At 40.6% G+C, this 27,949-nt stretch overlaps 1 protein-coding gene and 1 long non-coding RNA gene across 5 annotated transcripts in view; one reads left to right on the top strand and one right to left on the bottom strand.

The window, feature by feature from the left end:
* Positions 1-2,504: 2,504 nt before the first annotated feature.
* Positions 2,505-9,071, top strand: LOC148657262 (uncharacterized). The gene is made up of 4 exons (XR_015940913.1): positions 2,505-2,804; positions 7,385-7,489; positions 8,204-8,305; positions 8,488-9,071. It is a non-coding gene; the product is annotated as an uncharacterized LOC148657262 (long non-coding RNA).
* Positions 9,072-9,631: 560 nt separating this feature from the next.
* LOC148657261 (uncharacterized) overlaps positions 9,632-27,949 on the bottom strand; it is a 30,907-nt gene continuing 12,589 nt past the window's right edge. Inside the window, exons 5-13 of one of the 4 annotated variants that reach the window (XM_088643291.1) lie at positions 27,669-27,707; positions 26,929-26,976; positions 25,120-25,227; positions 20,226-20,327; positions 18,744-18,797; positions 14,271-14,318; positions 12,460-12,561; positions 11,632-11,774; positions 9,632-10,512 (exon numbers count right to left, since the gene is read on the bottom strand). In XM_088643291.1, coding sequence (XP_088499417.1) covers positions 11,637-11,774; positions 12,460-12,561; positions 14,271-14,318; positions 18,744-18,797; positions 20,226-20,327; positions 25,120-25,227; positions 26,929-26,976; positions 27,669-27,707 — 639 coding nt within the window. In that variant the 3' untranslated portion in view covers positions 9,632-10,512; positions 11,632-11,636. The remainder of the gene's footprint in view (positions 10,513-11,631; positions 11,775-12,459; positions 12,562-14,270; positions 14,319-18,743; positions 18,798-20,225; positions 20,328-25,119; positions 25,228-26,928; positions 26,977-27,668; positions 27,708-27,949) is intronic. The other 3 variants (XM_088643292.1, XM_088643293.1, XM_088643294.1) reach the window with 3 other exon arrangements.

The following is a 27,949-nucleotide window of genomic DNA, read 5'->3' as shown; positions in this document are numbered from 1 at the left end:
CAGGGAGGTCAGTGACAGAGGGTGAGTTAATGTGAGTTAATAATGCAAGAAATTGGTTTGTGGGTGTCACGAACACGGACTGAAATCCGTGTCAGATCTTGTAGAAGACCCTATGCAATGCGGTAAGAGCTGGAGAAAACAGGAGGCGTGGTAAAAAGGAACACACAGGGGTTTAATAGTGCACAAAATAATTGTGACAGTCCGTGAGACAGTGTACGGGGAAGACAAAATGGCATCCAAATCCAAATCCAAACGGGTCAAAGCACAGTCCGAGAGTCCATCAACTAGAAATCCATCCTGGGACGCGACAAAGTTAAAATCCCCGGGAGGGGGGAGCACACGGACAAACAAAACATGGAGGTCCAAGGGTGACGGGGCGAGATCCTCCAGACCCCGGGCTCAGGAAGCGGGAGGTGTCGGGGATGAGGCCTATGCCCTCAGGAGACGGACGTAGGGTTTCCTGGTGCTAGGCGGGCCTCGCGACATCTTACCCTAATGATGAGCCCCGAGGACTGGAGGAGGTGGTCTTTAAATAATAACACTAAAAGGGTAAACCTGGAGAGCTTAATCACACGAACAATAATGGGAGCAGTGGAGCGCCCTCTAGGGAGGGATGTCGGGCGTGACAGTGGGTGGCTCTGTGGCTAAGGATCTGTACCTGTGGCTGGAAGGTTACTGGTTCAAAACCTGCAGCTGGCAGAGAAATCCTACTCTACTGGGCCCTTGAGCAATATCCTTAACCCCATCTGCTCCAGGGGCATCGTATAAATGGCTGACCCTGTGCTCCAACCCCAAACTTCTCTCTCCCTGCCTGTGTGTCTCATGGAGAGCTCGCTGGAGGATGCAAGAAGACAAATTCCTAATGCGAGAAATTGTATATGGCTAATAAAGTGATCTTATCTTATTTTTTAAAAAGATGTTGTTATTATTTTAATTAGAAAAATAATAATTATTAACAGTTGTAGTGTTGACAGTACTAGTGTTTGGATCATTTTTCTTTTTAAGATTTGTTGAAGAATTATAGAAGACGCCTGTCAATGACTTCGTATAAGGTCTCAGTATTTTTCTGGGATTGGTTTACAAGGAATGGCTTAGCATTGCTCATCAGTTGTGATAACCTACACAAAGCTCAGAGTCAGCTACTGTACCTGTCTGATTCAGTACCACCAACTTCAGTTTCTTGACAAATTGAATAAGCAATTATTTTAGTGCAATATGAGCAGGGATTTTGAATTACAGCTGACACAAATATGGAGCATTTGCATTAAGAGTTATCTGATGCTTTTAATGATTCACATGATTGTTTATGTGCCTTTAATAGGCTTATACATTTCCCTGTGATTGCATTTCTTAGTCAATAAATTGTCATGGTTGAAAATATGTTCAGTATTTAATTGAATGTACAGTAACTTACACAGTTTAATGCATTTTCACCAAAAAAAGGATGTAATATTGACTGCATATTTCTTAAATGGCAGAGTGATGGTTTGGTTTCATAATGACGGACAATATCTGTGTCATTCTCCTGTCTCTCCTAATCCTTTACACAGTGCTCTAGCTATAGGTCTACACTTTCAGTGCCATAGGCCTATATAAACCACTGATCACTTCTCAATTAGAGCCAGAAGATAGACCAAAGATGACAACACTGCTGTCTTGGTGCTGCTTTTCTGAATGAGTCTGAGCATATTCTGATATTGTCATCCACCTTTCACTGTTATTAGTCATAATGAGCTGTTGCAAACGTTTTGACAAACAGTATGTGGAAAACCATTAATTTAACTTAAACCGTAAATTAGTAAATTAAAGTTTTAAAAGAGCTTTTTAAACGTAGATTAGATTCTTTTTTCACACATAGTTTTATGGGAGTACGGAATAAGATATCCACATTCAATTATGAAATAGCTAAATGAGAATCTTGGATCTATTAATTTTTAATTACCAAATGGGCTACAGGGACAAATTGCCTCCTCACTTTTGTACCCATTCTGTTATTCTTAAATGTTTTCCTCTGGAATTTGGACAATAATTGAGTAACTTCCTGCTGTCTGTTATTAAAATGTACAGTAATTCATCCAAGGTGTTTTTTATTTTGTCTGATTATGATAGCTGTTGATCTCTCCTTGTGTGTGTACAATATTTAAAACCAACAGCTCCACTCACCTCAATTTTTACCTTTGTAGATAAAGTTCATGAAGTCTTACAAAGTTCCTAAATAAAATGATGGTAGTAAAATTATAGTTGGACTCTGTATTTCTAAAAAGACTCCAGGGAGAGATTAGAAACATTTCATCCCAGACAATATTAAGGACATAAACATTCCTAATCTGTAAATTGCATTTTCTCACAGACCATGTACAGCTTGATGTTGTAGTACAAGATTATATTGGTGATTATGTTGATGCTATGCAAATGCACTTTAGAGCTACATAGTGGTGTTTTTATTTTTAGCTCTTGGCTTTGGTAGTTGCACTCAATGTCAGTGGCAGGGAGGTCAGTGTAGAGGGTGAGTTAATGTTCTGCAGGCTGTGGAGACCTGAGGGGCCACAGTACTCAGTCCTCAGTCCTGCTGCTGCACCAGTGCTGAGAGGAACATGAGCCGCCTGCTGTCAGTGCTGCTGATCACTGTAGGAGCCCTGCTGACTCCAGCTGAGGGAGAGACAGTCAGTGTCAGTCTCAGTCTTGACCAGCTGGATCCCAGAGCTGTGGACATTGTTTTAAATCACTTCAATGGGAATAACCGACTGAAAAAAGCCTTTCGCCTGGATACCCAACGATCAGGATTTGGAGCCAGAATTACTGAGGTAATAAATGAAGGTTCAGGACACAAAATATTCTAATAATGTGGGAACTGCAATAAAATAGGTGTTAGGACGAGTCAGCACTTATGGTCAACTCCAACCTAACTGTAGATAGAACTGTGTACTGACTTCAGGGAAACATCTCATTAAAATGGCACTCAAAAATATCTGTTTTTAAAAATGATATTATAATATTCAAAGTGATTCTTAAACACATTCTTCTACATGTTCATTGTTGTTATATCAGCCTTGTTGGGCTTTTAATGTCTTATATAAAACACACCATGTTTCAATACATCACTACTGAAATTAAATGATCATATGAATCAATCGTTTCTTCTTTGTTTTCGCAAGTCATAATTTACTGTATATTTTTGCAGACATGTTTCATTTTATATTAAACACAAGATACCCCAGAGAAGCAGCGAATCCCACAGCAATCTGACATAAAATGTCCTGGACAAAGGAGTGAAGGTATTTGACACTCTGGCCTCTGAGCTTGTGAAATATTGCTATTCACACTTTTCAACAGTACTTTTCAACAAGCAATATAAAATGAAAGCTTCTACTAGCCACATATTTTGTACCTCGTGGGGGTGTCATACTCTCTCCAACTGGAGTGCTGGAGAACATGCTACCACAACTGGTAAACCCTGTCAGTCAGCAGTTTTCTATGACTACATGTTCTGGTAGGAAATCTGTTCCAACTGTGCATTATGAATCTCCTCTCCTGTCACATGGGGGAATGGCTATTAAAGATAAGGCTTTGGATCATTCCAGGTTTCAGTCTTAGAGTTTTTGTCCCCTGAGACTTGCCATTCTCTGTTTCGTTCTGATTTTGGACTTTGACTTAGCTTCTCTTTGACATTCCCTTTGTGTTTTCATCTGTGGATCTCTTTTTTTCTTTTGTTTTGGATTGCGCTTTTCTGCTTGCTTGCTCTTCATGCCAGGCTGTTTGCTTGCTAATCCGCCATCTTGTCTGCTTGCTTGCTCGCTATCTTGCTAGTCTGCCTGCATTGGGGTTCTTCTCCAGGCCCTGGGACACTTAACTCAGGTACAAACTGTGTCATTACAGGCGGATTTTCATTTTTTCCAACCGAGAGAGCTATAATTAGTAGCTATTTATTAGTAGCTATAATTATCTAGGTGAGTATAGTAGTTTGTGTCTCAGTGATTTCTGTCCCTTTAGCACCATTGGTGTCACCTTTGGTAATGTTACTGGTGACAATTGTGTGTCCTAGTACATCAGCACATAATCCAAAAGAATGACCACCTGCACACTGCATCACCACTGCTGTGTGACTTTTGTGTGGGTGACTTTGACATGCTGCTACTACAAGATTGACATGACACCCATGCATGGACACCCATGGGACAATGCCAGGACAGTGCTGGAAAGTTAAGCTTTACATCAATCATAAACAATGTATTTTGTTATTGGTGTACAAAGAATTGCATGTGCCAATATCATCCCATATCATCTAATCATCTAATTCCAGCTACTGAATCTGTTTTCACACAAGTGAAATTAATATTTACAAAAACAAACATAAAACTGAGACAGCCTGGCCACAGGAATGCAAAAATATGCTGCCTTACCAGTCTCTTTCATTAAAATTTAGCAGCCAAATGAAAACACAACACAACAAACTATATTTCATAAGAAACAAGATAAGCTCTACTTCAAAACTGTATTTCAAATCCCAATCTGGCAACACAATATTTACTTATAAGATCGTCAGCCTGTTGGTGCAGTATACATAATTTTGTCAACATAACAGTTACTGTGTTTTTTACTTACAGTATTTACTGAAAATGTTATTTAAAAAGCAAATTTAAAGAAGGCGTTTTTGTCTGTCTGTCAATCAAGTGGAGATCAAACAAACTGTTATCAGTCAGTCGGAGCCTAGAGAAATTTAGTATACAATCTATTATCTGTGTAAACAGTTTCAGTGTCGTTGTCTGTAGCTAACAGCTAATAATTGTGGAAATGTAATTCTTCTTTTCATATTTTTTATGCAAGAAAACCTTGTCAGGACCTGGATTTATAAAACAATGTATGTCTTTGCTCCCTCAGTTTCAAATCTTTACCCAAAGTAGTAGACATACTGGAGACGCACTGGAGAAGAATCTGGGTCTTTTAATGTGTTACAACGTGAAAAATTAACTCTTGAAAAAAGGAAAAGCATTTGTTGTTCTATCTTTTTATTTCATTTTGGATTTTTCTTTTTAGTGTGCGTCCTGAGTAAGACATAAAAGTCTGCTGTATACTTTTCAAGATAATAATAATAATAATAATAATTGCTTACACTTATATAGCGCTTTTCTGGACACTCCACTCAAAGTGCTTTACAGGTTATGGGGACTCCCGTCCACCACCACCAATGTGCAGCATCCACCTGGATGATGCAACGGCAGCCATAGTGCGCCACAACGCTCACCACACATCAGCTGTCAGTGGGGAGGACGTCAGAGTAATGAAGCCAATTCATAGAGGGGGATTATTAGGAAGCCATGATTGGTAAGGACCAATGGGAAATTTGGCCAGGACGCCGGGGTTACACCCCTACTCTTTTTGAGAAACGCCCTGCGATTTTTAATGATCACAGAGAGTTAGGTTTTACATCTCATCCGAAGGACGGCGCCTGTTTACAGTATAGTGTCCCCATCACTATACTGGGGCATTAGGACCCACACAGACCGCAGGGTTAGCGCCCCCTGCTGGCCCCACTAACACCTCTTCCAGCAGCAACCTTAGTTTTTCCCAGGAGGTCTCCCATCCAGGTACTGACCAGGCTCACACCTGCTTAGCTTCAGTGGGTTGCCAGTTGTGAGTTGCAGGGTGATATGGCTGCTGGCCATAAGATAATGCAAGATGCTTAATGACACATCTATTCTAGGCAGAAATGGCCTGTGGAGGGCTGGGGGGTTAACTGTGTCTGAGGAAATCCTGCAGACAATGCAGTGGAGTCTTATCTGACCTGTGTGGTCTTTTGAGAGTATGTCTGGAAATGACACACTTCTAAGCTATCTGGAATCTTTGACCATCTTGGTCATCTATCTTGGTCTCTCCCCAGTGGAACTCTTCGCCATTGCATTCATCATCACCCACTGGGTATACAGTATGTACTCTAGCACAATGAAAGCTAGCACTCACCATCGATTCCACCAGTACAGTGGGAGGTTATTAAAAAGGCAATGAGGCAAGTGCACCCCTTGTCATCACTGACATATAGTCCTCCTGAGGCTAGGGGAGGCCAAGTGCTAAAAGGACTATATACTGTACAGTATCTTGCCAAGATCAGTTTGGAAGTCATGGGATAGGCTGGTCTCTACTCTAGTAATCTGATGAGGACACATCTTTGGACAAGATACATAGGCTGTGGAGTTGGACCTCGTTTTCCTTCTTTTTGGTCAGAAGAGCACAGAATTTTTCCTTATGGGCTACAAACAAAACCTACAGGAGAAGATGAGCCCCAATTTCAACCAGCACCATGTGACAGAACTCCACCTGCTGACTTTTCACTGCATGTAGGTTCTTGACATAATACCAGAGCAGTGGGGCAGATTGGGGCATCTTGGTGTCAGCTTGGCAACAGCTATGGATGTTATCGATGACGATTATACATGCAAACATGTCCTAAATCACGGAAACGTATGTGGCTCCCAAGCAAACCTTTGTCGTGTAGGTGATAGGTTTTTCATCTGACAACTGGCAGAGCTCCATCTCTAGTTCCCCAAGAGGCTGTAAGAGACTATAATCCGCATACAGGGTATTGCTGTCTTTCCCATTTTCATCAAACTGTGCTAATGACAAGGTGAGTTTTTGATCATAAAGGTCAAAGGGGATGGTGAAAAGGCCTTTACTTCAAGCGAAGTACAAAACAAGTGATAAACACATGTGTTACTTATGTGTAATATAATTTACTTTCCTGTGAAACAATGACATCCAATAATCAGATGCTTTGCAAATGTTTATTAAGTATACATTTTTATATTCATTTTAAGTTGTGTCTTCACCTGCTTGGTTAAGAGGTAGTCTTCTGGCCATTGGACAAGAGAACCCCATTCAGAGAGAGGTGTTAACCAAGGGGCAGCTGCAGAGCTGGAGATGGGGTGGAGGTGGGATAAATGTGAGAAGGGGTGTTTGCAAGCTACTTAGTTTAAATCGGTAACAATTGTGATTTAAAACAGCCGAGTGCGTTTGTTTGTTGTTAACCCTCCTGGACTTCAGTAAAGAACTTCCATTTAAAATTGCATTTAGGTATGTCATTTACAACGTACAAGCTTGTCTGTTTGTAGAAACACAGAAAGTATTATAACCAGAATCTCAAAATTAATCAAGACTGCAGTTTAAGCTCTTAAACGGAGAACATAACCTCCTACAACACATAGTCCCATGTCACATTGGACATTGGTTTGGACACTTGGTCCAGCAGGAAGAGTGCCTGCCATTTACCACAGTAGCCTGACTGTCATTGAAGACCCCCATTCAAGTCAAACCTTGAATTCTGAGATCTGACAAGATCATATATTAAATATTTACTGATTCAGTTCTAATAAACTTCTTCCTTTTGTTTAAGAGCAAATCCTCTGGGACCCTCCATACATTTGAGTTCCATGTGAAGGAAACGGACTGTCCTCATACAGCCCCATTAACACAGCAGTGTAACATCCAGCCTACTGGGGTGAGTAACACAACCTTCACAGCTGAGCCCAGCGGTTAAACCCAGTTTATCCAGCATCAACAGTTCACAGTCATACTGCACATTTCATAGATGCTGCTGCTTGCAGAACAGCCACCTGAATCACTTACTGTACAACAAAATGCAGAAACCATAATTTAATCCAAATGGAAGGTGCTCCAGCCCAGGACTAACAAAGAAACGATGGCTCTTTTTCCATGAGATGCAAAAAATCTTCCAATACATTTGGAGGCAATATGCAATTCATTAACATTTTCATTGCTTTTGTTCATATCATATATAAACTATATAAGATAAATATACATCATTTATATTGACCTCAGTTCAATATTTTGTCTGAGACACTTCAGCACATCCAGTTTTGTAAGATAGTATTGCTGCTTTATTCAGAATCTGGCTCCTGCCAGTCAACACCCATCTCCATATGCACACATAACTACAGACACACTCCTTTCCTTCTTCTCCTGTGGAATATTACTTTCCCATGTATGTGCAGCCACCTAAAGACCTCCTCTGTCCTTTTTTACTGCACGTGAGAGACATGAGTATATATAAATGACCGTTGGACTCCCAGTGAGTCTCCAAACCCAGTGTCTCAGTTTTACTGTACTAAACAATCAAAGGACTTCCAGGTTATTTATTGCTGTTGCAGCGGTTGGCCATGTGTGATTCATTGATTCATATTTGTGTTTTAAGAATGTGAGGATATGTAAGGGATGCTTTTCAGTCCTCCATGATGACAGCTTTGGTGAGGCCCAGAAGTACATTGATTGCGCCCGTTTAAGCTCCATGCAAAAGGTAAGAAATCAAGTGAATTTTGATCACCAACAAGTATAATGGATAAAATACAGTGCTGAGAACTAAGTGACCACATGAATAAAATTGGCTATTATTTTTTTTAGTAAAAATTTCATAATTAATAGTAGTAATAGTGTTCATTGTACTTGTAGACAGATGATTTAATGACTTCTGTTTTTTAGAGTCGTCGAGATCATATAGATGAGGCATGTGCAAGACTTCAGCATCATATGAGGCCTATCGTATCATATTTTAATGGAGTATTTTCCGCTCTTCAAGAAGCACCCCGAGTATCAACATAAAGATTGTTCATCTTTCAGCAGTGATACTGTAATGTAGTCACAACTCCCAGTCAGCACAGTACTACCAGAGCAAAGCTCCTGCTGCTGCTTCACTGTCGAACCCAAGTCTCTGTCTGATACCATCACACGATAGATTCAACAACCACTTACCTACAGCATTAACAGTAATTTTGACTTTCAATGTAACTATATAAGTATGAAGCATTCTGTATTAAGAGTTATATAGACTTTATCATACTGGATTCATTTGATTCTCTTTTTCCAATTAAATGAAATATTGTCATTATTTGCCTTATTTTACAGCAGTTTAGAGTACACAGCATTTATACGTGATACATTTACTGTCTGAATGATTGTTTGTTAAATTGTTGAGGGGGAAAATATGTTTGTTATATAATAACTGAATATAAATTAATCATGCAATATAAACTGTGGCATTGATTAAAGATAATTAAATGTAAGAATCCTTCTTAATATTGAAAGTGATTTATTTCTCATACATCAGAAAGTATGTATATATATATGTCATTCTCAATACTTTGGAACAAAAATAATACAAAGGAGATAGAAGATGAAGGTGAAGGCTGGAAACCTCAAGTTGCAATTAAGTTCTATAGGATCATTCTGTACTGTACGACTGAAATAAACCTTTACATAAGCAATGGAAAGCTTCAAGTCTGAAGAAAGAAATGAACTACATATACTCCAAAGAGCAACACCACATCCAATGTGAGGCAATGGCAGGCATGGTTGCTTCCAAAACTGGCTCCTTTTATTTATGATGCGCGAGTGACGTCAACAGGAGATTGAATCTAAGGATTAATGTAATAGATTCAAACAAGTGAACATTTGAATTAGAACACTTCCATATCTTGACACGATATTACAATACTAGCAAATAACATTTGAGGAAGCAAAAATGAAGAAAAGCTCTACTTCTGGGGAATGTTCCAGTTACAGATAAAATCTGTTATATGCAATTTCATGTAAATATGTTCCTAAAAGAAAAGTACATGACTACGGGTTTCAACAAACTTAGATTTTATTTATGGTACAAACATTTGCAATGTTTACATGAGCAAAAACATAGAAGGTAGTCATGCAAAGCAGTATCCTCATTTACATGTACTTTATGTTTGAAAGTACTGATACCACAAATAATTAAACAAATCTTGAATGTTACAGTAAGTGAGTAAGCTTTTTGGGATTATACTGTATGAACTGTTACACATATTAAAGTGGGTTTTAATGAGAATCTACAGACTGTAAGACTGGGGCAAAAGAATAATTAAAACCAGACTCCAGGTGACTTTAACTCCCATACTGTAGGTTGCAACATTCATACTGCAGCTATCATCCACCTAGGCCTGAACCTAGGCCAGATCTAAAAATGATTTTAAACAATAAGTGATCTCTCCAAAAACGATTCCCTGTTATTTCTTAGAAGTCACTTTCTTTTATAAGTATTTTCTATTTCAGAATTATACTGTAATATTTATGCTGGGTAGTTCAGATTGGTTCAGAATAATGACACAAGACACTTCACATACATGAGGAGCCCATTGGGTAGTTATTATCTAATTGATCCAAGGGTCTCCTCCAGCCATTTCTTAGAAGAACACAAGGTGTCTGCTTCTCTAACATGGCTTAGTATCTTGTTCCATACTAGCACTACACTGCCTAAAATTGCTCTATGTGTTTCAAAGACTTTAAAGTTATTTATGCTATCAGTGCCTTCTAGTAGCCTAAGGATTTTGCATAGCTATATATAAATTTGTAAGTGCATGTTGCTATTTAGTTGGCGTTTATATTCTTTGCATATTTTTTGTCATGCTTCTCCATCTGATGTGATTGACTGGGTGTTGGTAGCCATACACTTTCCATCACAGGAGCAGGAAAAGAAGGCTAGGGAAAAGACAGAGAAGTTTCTTTAAAACTCTTTAAATTTCTTTAAAAGACCCAAAACATTACCACTGCTTTGTACAGCCACTAGTGACAGGCACATGGTCTGTGATCCTTCAGTAACAATTTAACAGTCTCCTCATGAAAGCTAAATTAGCATTATATCATTAATTCCTATTGTACTTCACAGTTGCATTCTACACAATTCACAGCTGTTGCTTTTATTTACATTGTTTATCAGAACAGCAGTTAAATACAACAAAATCACCTGTAAAGCATTTCTCCAAGTGGGAATGTAGGGTGGGGAAGTACATTAGTGTAGCACAGTAGTCTGAGGTTCAGTCAGAATGCTTTGTGAGCTCATTCTGTGCCCTATTCTACAATGGTCCCCATCCCACTGCCCGGCCTGGCCAAGGAGCCTTTTATTCATGGAGCAGATATTTGCAACTGTAAAATATACCATTAAAACAGAACTCTTGAAATGTGCAAAATAACATGGAAATCATATTTTTTATCTAATCTGAAAGATCCATGCTTAGGCTCTCTATACACCCTGAGGATGCCAGGCCAACTTCAAAAAGTACATTAGCAAAGTATACACACTGCATATACTGTACAAAGCAGAAATTTCTAAATCATACTCACCTACAATCTGTCAAATGTTGTGAATGATTGTTTAACCCTTTGGCATTCGATAAAATCTTTTTTCTACATTTTTTATATAACAACAATATCATGTGATAACAATCACTCTACAACACTATAAGCCTTCCTCATTTGCCCACAATTGAGAATGGTTCAGTTCCTTTCCCTCTATCTCCAGGTAGGAAGAGGAGATATTCCTGAGCATACTGTAAGAAGTACAGGTGTCTGGCCTGTTACCAAACACCATTTTTTTTTACAATTTCCATATCAAGGTTGCTGAACAAACAGCACTTGGAGCACAGGTCTTACGACAACACGACAACACCCACTTCATTTGTGACCTCTTTACTGTTCCAGCCTACACAGAGCCTATCTTACCACTCAGGCACCTCTGACCATCCATCGGTCTCATAGACCAGGTAAATCCCTAGGCACTGAGCTGTGTGACTTCTGATGGCTCTGAGAATTGGTACTTACAATTACTAGCCCTGCTGATCCAGGTTCCTATTAGCATCACCTATGACAGCAAAGCAGCCAGGACATGGCCTGGGGGGCTTCTTTGTCAGGGGCTGGATTGCCCTCCTCTTACGGTTCTGAGTGTCAGCGGGGAGGTTTTCATTCTGCAAAGAACAAAGAGGAGGTTTCAGAACTTCAGCAAAATTGTGCCAGGCATGTGTGGCTCTCCAAGTCCGCAGAAGATTCTCCCCTAATTCAGTTTACAACCCTACAACACAGCTGTTTTTTTATTAAAAAACAGCTCCGTCACAGCAATACCACTCTTTTGGGATGTGTTTCAAAGCTTCAGGCGTCACAGCTACATTTGCTGTGTAGTGGTGATGCTACTAGCGGTGAGCAAGGTGGGAGATAAATACAAGAACGGACAGAGGACTAAGGAAGCTGTCCCTCTTGGTACTGAACAGCTAGGTTAGTACCAAAATTAGTAAAAAAGATTAGTAAATGAACAAAAATCTGTAAAATGCTGGCACCTGCAGCCTCCTGAGTGCTTGCAGGCTTGTATTGCTCTAAGAGATGAACACATTTGTCCTCTGACTGGCACTGCACCTCTGGTGCAGGGCTGTGTTGCCCGTCACATGCCACCTGAAAATCACCCACCAAAACCGGTCTGGGAAATTTGACAGATGGGAACAACATTTGTAGAGTCAGACTAGAAATCTGGAACTCCTTCACTCCTGTGAGTATTACCTATTTTATTTTTCTTTAGAATTTAGTTTGGTTGAGACAGAATAGCATTAATTCTGATATAATGAAACTCTGATAGAAAGACGGGAACCACCATATCTGTACCTGCTCCTGAAGCTTACTGTTGAGTCTTTGTTGCACTGCTGAGGCTTGGTCTCCAGTGCCAGAGAATGGATGATAAATGCTGGTAGTGTTCGGTTTTCTCTTCTTTTGATCAGGAAAAAAACAAAACTGACTGAGTGTCAAAGCATATTGTGATGGCACAGCAGGTTCAGACAAGATGACAGGACCCCATCACCCTGACAGCTGTGGGGAATGAGCAGCTGCCTTCATCACCTCCAGAGAACAGGAGGAACGTCTTTATGCAAAGAGTTATGGAGTCTGATAAAGGTACTCAGGCATGTTGTTGAAACCAAAACCCTTTCAAGAAATTACTGGATGGACTCCATGGATTATTTATCAAACAGGCCAGATGGGCTGAATGCCCTGTTCTTGTCTGAAATCTTTCTTCTGAGATTTCGTAATTGTTACACTCCTGTAGATTTCTGATCATGCCGTACGTCTGTCACTCTAGATGAGTATACACCTCCACTGCTGGAAGAGTTAAATACAGAGCTTCATGTACATTTAACAGCATCTCTTCACATTAATCTAACAGTTTTAAATGCATCTGAACTTTATGTTTATTATAAAAACAAAAGCTCCAGATTTTGTTATGTTACAGCTTTATATTTTATATCATGAACTGAACTGGAGCAATGCAAATATGTTTCATTTTTTATTAGTATGTCAATCTTAATGACATGGGGCTTAAGGAATGAAGACAAAGGTGAAATGTTCGGTTTTAATTTTACTTTATCTTTCTGTGAGTCTACCACAACTAATACAGGATGACTGCAGGAGGTAGTGCAGTGCAATGCTGTGGGCGGAATAGCAAGTCAAGATCCAAGTGCAGGGTTTTGTTTTTCTCCTGAGTGTAGGAAGCTCTGGAGAAAAAAAGGGTTTTGCAGGTTGTAGGGTGTTTTCAGGCAGACTGTCTGTCAGATCTGCTGAGAGCTGCTGCTCAGATCCGTTTTATACAGTCAGGGCTGCAGCAGATGTGCCCAGGACTTCCAAGCAGCCAGGCTGCTCAGGGAGATAAGATAAGATCACTTTATTGACCATATACAATTTCTTGCATTAGGAATTCGTCTTTTCGCATGTGGTGGGCTAGCGAGGCTGCCTGCTTCCCTGGCAGGCAGAGACTGAGCTCAGCCGCCTTGCTAGCCCACTACACACTCCTTGCAGCCTGCAGTCTTGAGGCTGGCGAGCTCAACTGCCCGGGTTCCCAGTGGAGGAGACTGACAGCTTAAGCTGTGCTTGACAGAGATGTCTTCTTTTTCTGGATGGAGTTGGAGCCAATTGGCTTTGGCTGTCAGAATCTCAGTGTCAGAGCCCTGAATAAGTGGTAAATTAAGCCCTTCATGCGGGTGTTAATTAGAGGCTAGACTAAAAAGCAGCAGGGCAAACAGAAAGCAGCCCGTTTTCGTTTTCACGGGCTCGGCTAGAGAATGAGTACTTGTGTGAGCTGATCCCAGCTGGGGTGCATCTGTAAAATGACTAACACTGGTCAGTGTGTTTTATACTGTTTGACACAGAGAAATGTGGCACTAAAATAAAATATATATAAAATAAAATGCAGCAGGCTATCAGGATTTCCCATGCATATCCTGCATGAAATTAAACAGATTGTATGGAAAATTCAATTGTAAAGATCAGTTTATTTTACACATCTCTCCTTCCCCACCTTCCGTAACTAGAAGGACTGTGGGGGGAACTTGAATGTTGTGCACACTCAATATTATTAGGGCTGGTAAAATCCTCCTCACACTGAGCCCTGGTATGCTGTAGTGTGAAGATCATTAAAAACTACTTACCCTCCCCTTTCCCTTCCCTTTCCCTTTCTTGGGTGCATCACGGTAATCCTGAGAAACAGAGACACGACTAAGACAGAAAGCAGAGGGATTGGCGTTCCTCTTAAAAGACCCCATCTGGAGTGGCAGCTGAGTTCAAAGCCTGACTAAGGCACAAAAGAAAACGTGAGAAGATTTGGAGCTAAAGAAAAATCTTTGAAACATAGAGACACATCATTTTATTTGGGACAGCAAGTGTGGTTTTAGAAAAGGAAGATCTCATTTAATTTGTGCTACTTGGTGAAAGCAGCAACATTGATTAAATATTACAATCAGTGTTATAAAAAAATCACAACCCAAGATGAGATTAAATAAATGAAAGCATGGTAAGTTATAAGTGGAAACAGTCACTGTTCAAAACACCTGTAACAAGCTTTCTCAAAGCCTTGCACTACTTTTCAGGGTCAAAAGGCACATTACCCCTGAATCAAAGCAAAAACTAAAGGTAACGCAAAAACTAAAGAAAGAGCAAGCCATTCAGCCCATCTAGCCTAGTAGCTAATGGATCCAGGATCTTAACAAACTGCTTCTTGAAAGAAGCCAGGGAACTGACATCTGGATTGTGGAGCCCAATTAGTTCTCCTGCCCTAAAGTCTTCATTTCAGCTACTAGATCTTTGCTACTAGAGGAAGCGCTGTGTTCAGCTAAACTGCCAAAAATAATAAAAAAATGCATTTAGTGATTATTTTAATCAATAAAAACATTTAGTTCTTAATGGTAATTTTGACCAACTTTAATCTTTGGTTATAGAATACTCACCATGCAACATTTTCTACCTTTTAGAAAATGACCTTAAATCTGTATTTCACGAGAAATGAAGGCAGCCGAAAGCTTGGGAGAAATTTGAATCATTTATTGAGATGGGAGATTTGGCGTAACCCGCTTGGCTGAGGGCCGACCTCCCAGCCGTTGGACGGGGAAGATAGGACCCCCATGCGACCAATGGGGTAGCTGCAAAGGTGGAGAGGGGGTGGAGGAGGGATGCAGAAAACGAACGAGGAAGAGGAGAGGGTGACGTTTGATATATATGGAGACCGGTTGCTTACGTCAGGATTAGTGGGAATTGCGGCAGCTGTGTCGAATGAGCTCGGCTGCTTTCATTCCTCCCGAACTTTCATTAAAAACTCCATTTCACGAGGAATGACGGCAGCCGAAAGATTGGGAGAAATTAAAATCATTTATTGAGATGTGGAGATTTGGCGTAACCCGCTTGGCTGAGGGCCGACCTCCCGGCCGTTGGACGGGGAGGATAGGACCCCCCAAAAGAACCAAGCGGGACCCCCAGTCACCAGTGCAGAAAAAAACAAAAAACAAATGATTATTAAACTAATTCAGCCGAGGAGAGAAAGTGCCTGCTTGAGGGTACTGGGGTTAGTTTTGATGTATGCATGATAAGCCTCGGAGGACCAATGGCCGAGTTGCTTGATGAGATACTCGGGTATGCCTTGGCGAGCGGCAGAGGACGCGGCCCCTGATCTGAAGGAGTGCCCGGAGAATTGTTCAGGGGGGTATCCGGCGGTTAGAAGGATGTCGTAGAGGTAAGAGAGGAACCAGTTGCGGGTCACGATACGGCCCTTCTCGTTTACGAACAGAGGGTCAGTAGGCAAAGCTCCGGCAACAGTGCAAAGATGTGCGTAATGGGATAGAGGCTCGTATGGGCTTACGTATGAACAGAGTTTGAAATAACAGATGAGAGTGCCAGACCCGAGTTGGTCGGTTTTGCTTTTCTTGAGATAGAAGGTCAGTGTATCGGAAGATAAGATGGAGATGTCGGATAAGCAGGGTTGAGAAGAGGGATCGAAGGATGATACAGTGAGGATATCGAATTTTATGTTCGTGGAGAGGTGGAAGGATTGGAAGCCCTTCCAGGCAGTCCAGTAAGAGTTGAGAGTTCGAGGGGGAATCCCTAAGAGGATAGTTTGCTGGGCCAGCTGGACGTAGTGATGGAAATCAGATGATTCAGAGGAACGTGAGTTCCGAATAGGGAGGTACTGTGCATGGGTTCGATCTTGCATCTGGTGCCAAGTTCCTGAATTTCTGAAATTGAAAGCGAGAGAGAGAGTCAGGTATCTCATTAAGGTGACCTGGAATGTGAGCAGCTACGAGGACGAATTGATGTGTGAGAGAAATCCATTTAAGGCGGCGGAGAAATTTCATGATAGAACGGGATGAAGACCTTCCTTTGTTGATTATATGGACTACTGCATAGTTGTCTGAATGGATAAGGACGGATTTTTGTTTCCAATTGTGGCCCCAAAGAGAAGCTGCAACGACAATTGTAAATATTTCGAACAGGGCTGATGACTGGTCGGCGAGAGGGATTGAAGAGAGTTCAGGAGGCCAAGGGGCCGCAAACCACTGGCCTTTGTAATAGCCTCCAAAACCGACTGAGGGGGCTGCGTCTGTGAAAAGCTGGATATCCTCGGCATCGGAGAGGAGGTCATCGTAGAAGAGAGATATGCCATTCCAGTTGGCCAAGAAAAGCTGCCAGAGCCTAAGCTCGGATTTGCAGTCGGCTGAAAGGCTTACGTGGTGGTAAGAAGAAGACACGGAAGAGGCGAGGTCGAGAAGGTAGGAGATGAATGACCGTCCTTGGGGAATGATATGCATGGCGTAATTGAGGTGGCCGAGCAGAGAGAGAAGTTCCCTCTTTGTGCAAGATTTGGCGGAAGAATAGGTAGAGATATACGTCTGGATCCTGTCGATCTTGTCGCGAGGCAGGGAGGCAGAGAAATTGATGGAATTGAGGGTGATCCCGAGGAATTGGATTATATGAGAGGGACCGGTTGTTTTGTCTGTGGCGAGAGGTACCCCTAGTTTCCCGAAAACGGAAGTAAGTGTGGAAGAGGCTCTTGCGGGTGGAGCGTGAGGAAAATCTATGGTAAGGACATCGTCGAGAAGGTGGACGAGAAAAGGAAGCCTATAGTTATTCAAGAGGATCCAGCAGAGAGCTTCGGCTAAGGTATCGAAAATTTTTGGGCTACTCCTGCATCCGAAAGTAAGGCATAACTTTAAAGGCACTGGAGATGTCGGCCTTAGTGAGCCAGGCGCCCGGACCTGCGAATTTGATGAGAGAAATGGCATGGTCGATTGTGGCATAGTGGTAAGAGCCGACTGTTGGCTGAGCTGGGGGTCGTTTACTGGATGGCCTTTGGGCTGTGGAGACCGCAGCAGGGGCCGAAAGAAAAGAAACCGGGGCTGAAGGCACCAAGCTGGCGGAGCTTGAGCCGTGTTGGACGCCGGAGGTAGAGACAGAAGAGAGTGCGGAAATTAGATTAAGCAGAGAAGGGGGTTGGGGAGGGGCGTGAGCCTGGGGCCTTAGACCCGGCAGCAAGGAGTTTAGGGAAAGAGGCTGTGTGGAAGAGGCTAGGTGCGGTTAGCAGAGAAATGGATTGGTTGGGGAAGAGACACAGACACGGATATATCAGGACAAGACAAGACAGAAGACGCGACAGGCAGAGGTGCGGACGGCCTCGGGGTCCTCACGTTGGGATGAGTGGCGGCGGCGCGGGTGATGTCATCGGAGGGCGCCGGGGGAAGCTGTGTGGCTGATGTTTCCTTTGTGTAGACTGCGGTTAAGTACAGGGAAAACAGGGCTTTTTTGGATGCGTTTCTTTTAAAACGGACTCCATGTTTTCAAAGTATCCTCTGGAGGCTTGCTACGGTCCAGAAGTGGGGGTTATTTGGAGGCTTTGCCGTGGAGGGACGGGAAGGCTGGGTTTGTGGTGAGAGAGGGACTACGACGGCAGAACGCAGTCTTCGGCGAGGAGTTGAATCTTGTGAGGACTGGCTGGGAGATGAGCGGCGCTGATGTGGCACGGCGGGTGAAGGAGGCGATGAGACGGAGGTGAGGGGAGCGGGGGGGGGAAGACTGGACGAGAGGGGTAGGAGAGTCTCCTGTGCTGCAGAAAAGGTCTTCATCGGAGCAGCGAATTTGCAGAACCATGAGAAGGGAGCACGGATTCGAGCTAGGCGAAAACGAACCATGCAGAAAACGAACGAGGAAGAGGAGAGGGTGACGTTTGATATATATGGAGACCGGTTGCTTACGTCAGGATTAGTGGGAATTGCGGCAGCTGTGTCGAATGAGCTCGGCTGCTTTCATTCCTCCCGAACTTTCATTAAAAACTAAATTTTTTCATCTCTGTTTTAAAAACTGAACTATTAAATTGCTGACTACTACAGCAGAAATCTGTAATCTGAAATCTTTGAAGAGTCTCACAGCACAGGCCCCAGCGTGGCTTGTCAAGTGTTTGCAGGGAAACAGCTGCCAACATCATTTACTGTACACTGTACGGAATATAAAATGAGAAAATATGATAACATGTAGAAATAAAAGAAACAAATTGGGTGATGTGAAGAGATGGAAATGACACAGACCTAATGATTTTTAGTTATTTTCTGACCATTTAAGCTGCCATACTGAGAACTGCTTACCGTTTCTCTCTTCCTTCTCTGCTTACTGTCTGTGTCTGGTGCGTCTGGGGTCACCTGATGAACAGAAACACAGCTGTGGGCAACAGACACTGGGCTGCTGGGACACTTCTCTAGTGAAAACTTTAGTGTGATGATCAGGATGAGCCCTCACACCTAGAGACTGCAGGTTTCAGTCCGAACTGTGCCATCCTCAAAGGCAAATGATTAGAAACCAGACTGCTCTAGGCTGACAGGGAGGAAGAGAGATGGAGAAGTGTTTCTATGATCTGCTCTGAAGTTTTGATGGTCATCTTTAACTATGAAATTTCATGTTGTCAGCAAGTCATCAAAAAAGCATTAGCAGTGAGTCACTGCTTCATAGTAGCAGCCTTTTTAGCTATGAAAGATTGTCAAAACTGTATGAAAAATTAAATGTATGCTCATCTTTAAAATTGTAAGGCAATGAAAAACGAGATAATGTTTTCCATTTTTTCTTTAGGCCCCCTTGACCAAATGTATAATCATGTGGACAAATTGCCTAGATAATGTGGGCCGAACATCTCCTGCAGTCCTCTGTTGATTCTATCTTCTATTTTCTATAGTTCTTGATTACCATCAAGAGGAGGAAATAAGCCAAGTACCCTGATATGCTACTCAAAGAAATTAAACAATACTGAAATATTTTGCACTGTTTCCAACAATGTGTACAACATGTAAAACTTTATCATATTTTCTATAATATGACAAAGAAGATAACAATTGGAGCCATCCAGAAAATACATGTCCCTATAATTGAAAAAATCTGTTGAGTAATCTGGTAATACCACTATAAACATCAGTAACATCCTGACATTGAGGCTATACACTGTTCACTAGCGTCTGCTATTTTAAGGCAAAATATTCCACTCCTCTGTGAGCACAGGGATAGGGTAGGCCAATTCAATCAGATTAGGCCTCTTGCCCTCTTCTCTTATTAAACTCAATCTATACAGCTTTTCATGCCAATGCCCCAGCTGTCCCTTTGTTTGGACACTTTCTCACCTGCTCTGGTCTTGTGCTCAGAATTTGGTATGCTTCGAAGGATATTAAACCCTCAGTTTAACAGTCTAATAAGACAGATGGGGTGCCCATTACAGCACAATCACAAATGATGTTTTTTTCATCTAATAACATAGCATCACTTTATTAACCCTATACAATTTCTTGCATTAGGAATTTGTCTTTTTCACATACCCCAGCTTGCTCTCCATGAAACACACAGACACAGAGAGAGCCTGGGGTCAGAGTGCAGGGTCAGCCATTGTACAGCACCCCTGGAGCTAAGGGCCTTGCTCAGGGGCCCAATGGAGTAGGATTCCTCTGTCAGCTGCAGGATTTGAACCGGCAACCTTCCAGCCATAGGCACAGATCCTTAGCCACAGAGCCACCGCTCCGCAAACACATTATGATATGAGAATATATGTACAGATGCAGCCATTCAAAGTGCACGGTACACACACGTACCGGAGGTAATTGGCTACGGCGTCGCGCATTGTGACGCACGATGACGCCCGGTACCGTGGTACTTGATTGGTTGACTGACAGGGGCACTCGTGGTCCGTTGGTCTGTCGAAGAAAGATTTACAGTAAACGTCTTTACTGTGCCCGTTGTAGTATTTAATATTTATATGGAATTTTACCACTGAAGGGAAATCTTAGTACCTGAGCATAAAAAGAATAGGAGCATACTGTAACGCGTGTGAAGGCCATAAATGATATTAATTTTGGAACTTAAACATACAGTATATGGCTGGTCTCGGTACTTTAAAGAAAACATACACACCAGTATTCCATTTCTCCCTAAACATTTTAAGCATCGAAGTCTTTAACTAACGAGATACTGGAGTCAACAAGCATACTTTTAGAATTTGATTAAAAGGGAATATAATATGGAATCGCGTATCTAAAGAAATTAATAACGATATAATTATAGTCATGTACCGCAACACAAGAATAGTACACGCTGTACATTGTCTGTTGATAATGTTTCTGTAGTGCTTTTTCAGCACTCTGCATGTGACCTTGCCGGTGGCGCTGTGGGTTAGGTTCCTGACTCCCATGTCACATGGTCTATGATCAAATCCCACTCTGGAACCATGACTCTTTTCTTAACAAACATTTATTTGAAAAAATGAAACGTTTCCCTTGGTCAGAGATTAAATAAAACCTCACTCGCACCAAACAAATTTATATTTGTAAATATCACAACATGATCGAATTTAAGTCATTTTAATAACAATGATTAGTCACCTAGGTGTTACAATATAAACATTTATATTGATTTAAATCGCGTTTTGATTTAAATCGCAAACGCGGGTTTAAATATATGTGTTTTTTGATTCACAATCAGACAAATGCAACATAAATTGATATCTTTGTCTTCTAAGTATCTTAATAAACTTTCAGCATAGCTTTCTCCCCGTTTAGATTTATTTTTCTTGGGATCTTGGGATCAAACGTGGAAAGATTAGATTGTAATCGTTTTTATTTTTTAAATACATTGCGGAGTTAAAGCAAGTTAAAGCCTTGATTTTATATATCACCTTTAAAAGTGGAATCTCAAACCAAAGTAAATACCCAACACCGATTGTACCCATCTGTCATGCTAATAAAGCACCTTGAATTGAATTGAATTGAGGGAGAGAGGGGGGAGGGCGAGCGTGAGAGCCAGGACAGACAGGCAAATAAGATACACTCCACAGACATTCACAACAGCGACATATCATAAAACGTTTGCACATATAGTTAAGTTATTACTTGGTTTTCAAAGTGCAATGAAATACAATATTGTTGTTGTTGCTGTTATTGTTGTTTTTATCCTGTAAAGCGTTTTGAGAACCACCTTTAAAGGCCATATATAAAAGCGCTGAATCTTATGGAATGTGTTTCGCCAGGGGTTCTAACCCCAGCGTCTAACCCCTCTGATTGGAGAAAAAAGACGTGCTGGTTTGCTATACTGTACATACTGTACCAGGAAGATGATTTCTTTCTATTCGAAACGTGTATTTTAAAAGTTTAAGAAGTAAAAACCTTACAGCATACACAGATTTCTAAACTGATCAGGATCGTTATCTTTGTCTTATCCATAATAATGTTCACCGCTCTGTCCAGCAAATTAATAATAAACTTTATTTTATATAGCGTTTTAAACGAATAAGTAATTAGATTGCTCATAAACCTAATCGCTTTTTCTACATAAACACAGCATGATTGCTCTCTGAAAATGATTTTTTTTTATATTTAGGCTCAGATTTCCACTATAGATCGTATTATTATAAACTCTTCCAATCGAGTCGAGTTGACATTAGAAGCTTGCCACGCCCGGACTGTTACACCAACGCATTAGCATGTTAAAGCGATTTCATTGAGGAGCCTAGCTTTCTTAACTAGTAAGTACTTTATTTACTGGGTTTTTGAGGGGGGGAGGTGTCTTTCGCTGGAAATCTCGCCCCCCTTCTACTTTGAAAATACCTGTGAAACCGGTTTAATTCGTCACAGCCAGCACTCCTGCAGAGAGGGGGGTTGTACTCGTTAATGTCTTAGCCGGAACACATCATTATATCTCATTTTGTATTTCTATTAAAAAATCGTTTGCCCAGCTTAACACTATTGCTGTTGTTTTTATCCTGTAAAGCGCTTTGAGGAGCACAGCTTTCTCACCACTAAGATTACTTTTTGATACCATCCTTACACAAAGCAGAAACTTCTTGTATTTTCCGATGACATACAAGTGGGAAGATTACAGATTTTAATCGTCTTTTTTCTGAACCAGGGAAAATCTGATCATGTTTCTCTATAACAATGATAAAAAACTTTATTTTACATATCACCTTTAAAAGTGGCATCTCAAAGCAATACAGTAGATGTAAACCACAAATTACAAAGTAAATACCCAAACAAATGCAAACGCGTTTTTAATAAAATGCTTTTATTGATTCAGCAGAGAGAGAGCTAAAACCTGGGCGTAACAGCTGTTCCTTTTTCTGATCACTCGCTCTCTGGATAAACGTCTCACCTGTCCTGTTCTTTGTTTTCCTAATTTGCTGATTATGCCTTCTGCGATCCACTCCTGCCCTCACACCTAAAGAAGACTATATTAAATTTCTTTGCGCGGTCCATTGTGCAATTAACCCTTGTATGTGCTGTCCTTAAGGTGATATCACATAAAGGTGATATGTAAAATAATGTTTTTATTATTGTTATAGAGAAACATGATCAGATTTTCCCCGGTTCAGAAAAAAATATCTAAAGTATACTAGTTTGTCACTAGTATACTTTTAATACAGTCTTTGCTGTGCTCTAGAGGATCCTTGTGATATTTCGAGCTCTGGTTGAATGATAAGTGTTGCAGTTTAAATAATTTTTGTAGTTAGAAATTATGGAACGCTCTGTTAAAAGCAAGGGAGTTTTTATGTCCGTTGCAGTTTTTTTGCAACATGGATATAATTATAACGTTATTAATTTCTTTAGATACGCAATTCCATATTATATTCCCTTTTAATCAAATTCTAAAAGTATGCTTGTTGACTCCGGTATCACGTTAGTTAAAGACTTCGATGCTTAAAATGTTTAGGGAGAAATGGAATACTGGTGTGTATGTTTTCTTTAAAGTACCGAGACCAGCCATATACTGTATGTTTAAGTTCCAAAATTAATATCGTTTATGGCCTTCACACGCGTTACAGTATGCTCCTATTCTTTTTATGCTCAGGTACTAAGATTTCCCTTCAGTGGTAAAATTCCATATAAATATTCAATACTTAAACGGGCACAGTTAAGACATTAAATATACATATAAATACTGTATACAGTACAGTTTGCATACGGTAATATGTTTATGTTCCTGTGAAAGGCATGGTGAATCACTGTACTTTGCATGATTGGAAACAAATGCGTGATTGCAAAATGCTGTGGTGTTACTTTTACAAAGACGGTCAATGAAAAAAATAATGTGGACCAGGGCAATACTTTGAGTTTACAGCTTGTCCAAGGTCATTCATTATTAATACTATTAGTAATATCTTTGTTAAAGACTTTGATGGCGACAGCTCAAACATGAGAGGTTGAGCTTTATTAGCTCCACCTTGCGGAAATTCCAGATACTATTATTTTTCTTGCGGTATTATAGGAGAATTTACGGTAACTAGCGGTATTTACCGGTAACTCGCGGTAGACTGCGTAAAGCGCACCGGAAAATAATGCGGTATCCCCCGCGCATTTTGAATGGCTGCATCTGTATGTTGTATGTACTATATATCTCCTTTCAGGATATGTAAATACATAACTGTACCATTTATTAATATATTACTGCACTGTACTGTCTATATAAATACACCGTATTGAACACTGTGTTGTATTACAGTACAGTGTGCACTCACTTTACTGCAAAGGAAGAATTATGTGTCAAGTATTGCTGGCTTTAAATTACCAATGAGTCATACTTTGCATTTTGAGCAAACAATATGTAAAAACTAAACCAACATTTTGTGGAATGGTAATAGACTACTGGAAGCTCATTCACTGTATCCTTGAGAACCCTCTATCTCTGAGACTAGCCGGCATCTATAGGTGTCAATCTGTGTAAGCCATCAGCACTTTCACACAGTAAAGTTTTACATCCTGGCGTAGATGTTTGGTATGCTTTTATATTTTCTGGGAGTGAATGCCTGAAGAGACCAGTCTCTTCAGCATTATACAGGTGGGATAATATTATGCCTTCAACTTGAAATAATTTATTCAATTTCTTACGGAATGGTTCTATCTCTTTGGTGGTGGGTGTTTACAAAATGGCCAAAACCATCTGAAACTGCATTTCAAATTCAGTATTATATGTTTGGCTAAAGATTGTATTTCAATACCATGAACCTCCCTTTTACAGACAAAGGCCCCCTTACAAGAGTTTGTCTGTTAATTTTTGGAAAGCTTTTGAGGGACTGGGACACTGTTAAAAGAAGTAAAATGGAATGGGATTGATGTGAAATCAGTGGAAAATGGCAACAGGTTAAATAGATTCTTCTTAATGGAAAGAACAAATTAATCCCAAAAGTAATTTAAACAACAATTTTCCAAATGGTTTAAGAAAGAAAAGAAAAAATGGGAGCATTTTATAATCTTATTTAAAAATAAAAGGATCCAGATAAAGAAAACACAATGCATTGTAATCACAGGTAAAAAAGAATATCAGAAAGGCCAGGAGAGAGATTGAAAAGTATATTTAATTGGCAATGGAGCTAATGCAGCCCCACATTCAAAAGTCTTCAAAACAAGACTGTCAATCATGTCTTGTAGTAAACCAAGATTGAACAATAATACTTCATTCAGCTGTAAATGTGTAAAAAGAAAGAGTGAGATACTGCACCTGCTGCTGCTGTTTCCGAGCCTGAATCATTTCCAGTACTGTCTCTGCAAGGCCCCTGCTGTTCTCTAGTGGTACCCTGTCTCCACGCAGTGTTTTCCACCCCTTTGCCTTTGATGGAGTAGGGGAAGGTATACAATTGATTAAAAAGAAACTTGCACCTACTGTACATAGAGTGCATTGCAAACGCAGCCAGATCCTTCTTGGTTCCCCTTATTGTGAAATTACAAATTTTGTCAACATAATATTTTATTCAAAACCTGGATAAAACCAAAGACTTTGAAAGCCTCAGTGGCAATTCCTTTCTATGGTTCCCTCAAGAGAACAAAATCAGTATAGAACCACAACAGTAGAACAGACCCACATATGGATACTCCCAAAAAGTGTAAAAATGGGACTAGGTACACCCCCTTTTCCCCCTTTTTTCCCCCTTTTTCACTCAAGAAGGCCTATAAGCCTGACCTGGGCCACGCAAATGACCCTTTGCAAATCACTGTCAATCCACTGCTGTTGGAGCATCTATCATTTTTGTGTAAATCATATTGAAGTCCTCCTTTAAATTAAAAAATACATGCTCATTAGCACAGCATTACATTGATCAAATCCTAGGACCTCACTTTGCAAAGCTGGCATGACATGTGGCATCAGGAGCTCAGAAATCAGTGAACAGGTAAATGTTTGTCCAGGCTCTCTAAGAGGAACAGGTCAGAATTCCACAAAACAGCATCTGCAATCTAGTGTAAAGCATGCAGAACAGATTGCTTCCAATATTGGGCACACACACAACTAGCCTGTGACTTTCACTATTGACCCCCTGTTGTTTACCATGTCAATGACAAATGTTGTCATGTCTGTTTTATAATGTGTCAGTGCACCTTCTACAAAAATAGATTGCTACTTTTCCAGTTAACTAAGTGAATTTGTGTCAGTAATAAGCAATAAGCTTCATAGTGTACTGTATGTACAGTGTATAATGCAGTTTTCCCCCACAACAGGATAATCATACAGGGGTTAGAAAAATGGGCTGAATCACTCTTGTTTGTTGTTTGCTGTTTTTCTTGATGCTTGTGGGAAAAATACTTTATGTGGAAACCCATCTATATAATTTACCACAAAGATCTTTAAAGAAATGTTTCTCCAAATCATGTGTGTGGATGTGTCTGGACTCTTTTAGACATTATGTACTTGATTCATGGACTAATACAAAAAGAGCACAATAATACCATATTACCTGTATATTAACATATAGTAAAACTAAAACTGTATTTCTCACTCACTAAATGGTCACTAAATTACAATTGACTAATTTTCATTAGCATGTCACATAGCACAACATTACAGTTGAAAAAATAAATAAATACAAGAGCTCATTTTACACCCAGAACTGCTGTTACAGTACATGATACAAAGCCTCATTCCCCCTTAGCAAAATTCTAATTGCACCCCTAGTAATGTCTGGTTGTTAATACTAATGTCAGTGAAAGAATTGTCTCCTCCTGTCCCGAGGCAGGTGACCACAGCAGTTTATCCAAGACAGTCCTGCCTGTGATCTAGGCAGCAGTGTGTTTTCACTGAGAGACACCCCATCCTATGGCACTAAAAAACTTCCTTTTAAACCTCTACAGGCTGTAAATACTGTAAGTCAGAAAAGTACTGAAAGTAAAAAATATATTTTACGTCCTTCTGTTCGAGGACAATGTAATCCTTTGTGCTGTGCACAGTGCTTTTAGAGCAGATGTAAGTCTCTTCAGATGGAGGCCTAGCAGGCTGGAGTGTGTACTTTTCTGTGCGAAGATCATGAAAGCTGCTTACCCTCTCCTTTAGCTTCCCTCTCCCTTTCTTCTGGGCATCACGGGAGTCCTGAGAAACAGAAACGCAGTGATGACAAAGCAAAAGGAATCAGTTGTGTAGAAGTGTGTCTACATGTAGACTGCTACACAAAAAGGAACAGGAGAAGACCCTGAGCCAAATAAGAATAAGTACCTCAGATAAACACGAGCCAAGAGGGATAAGATATGGGCTTCATCGCCATGCTATTGGGGCCGCACACCCAGAAACTACAGTATGTTTGGCTATTTTAAACTTTTGTCCAAAAAATCAGATCAACTAAAACAATGTATAACCCTGAAGGGCTGGGTGGAACTTTTGAGCCCAGGCTGGATCACTCATAAGAAGTTATAAAAAATCAAGACCCAGGATGAACTGATGATATAACTGAATGTCATCTAAAAATAAGAACATGATAAATTAAGAGTCACTGTTCAAAACACCTGTTACAAGCTTTCCCAAAGCCATGCACTACTTGATCCAGAATCTCATCCAACTGTTTCTTGAAAGAGGCCAGGGTACAAGCTTCAATAACACAGCTGCGCAGCTTGTTCTCCACTCCTGCAAACAAACTATCGACGTCTGGATTGTGGAGCCTGACCAGTTCTACTGCCATGCTGTCTTCATTCCAGCTACCAGATCTGTGTTATTTTCAAGGAACCTCCAGTTAAAGTGCAAATAGAGACTGAGAGAACAGAAAAGCATCATGTGCGAATGTTACCTACCGGGGGGTTTGAGGGGCTGGGCAGCAGGGATGGGGTACCCTGGAAAAGAGGGAAACATTTGCTTAATTGTACAGTATACAGTATGTACCTTCATACCTTTATAGAAGAAATCATGTACTAAGGAAACCTTCTGAGATTACTTTTTATTTCAGATCAAATTTATTTACCCTTAAATTGAAGTTACTAAAGAATAGGAGAAGATGGCAGTATAACACACAAAGTGAATTGACACATGTACACGTGTGCTTTTTATAAAATAAAATTAAATCTTCATTTTTTTC

The sequence above is a fragment of the Lepisosteus platostomus genome, chromosome 8 (assembly GCF_059453375.1).
Source record: "Lepisosteus platostomus isolate fLepPlt1 chromosome 8, fLepPlt1.hap1, whole genome shotgun sequence".
Classification (NCBI taxonomy): domain Eukaryota; kingdom Metazoa; phylum Chordata; class Actinopteri; order Semionotiformes; family Lepisosteidae; genus Lepisosteus; species Lepisosteus platostomus.
Note: the sequence above shows the minus strand (reverse complement) of the source record. Positions and strands in the feature narration are given on the sequence as shown.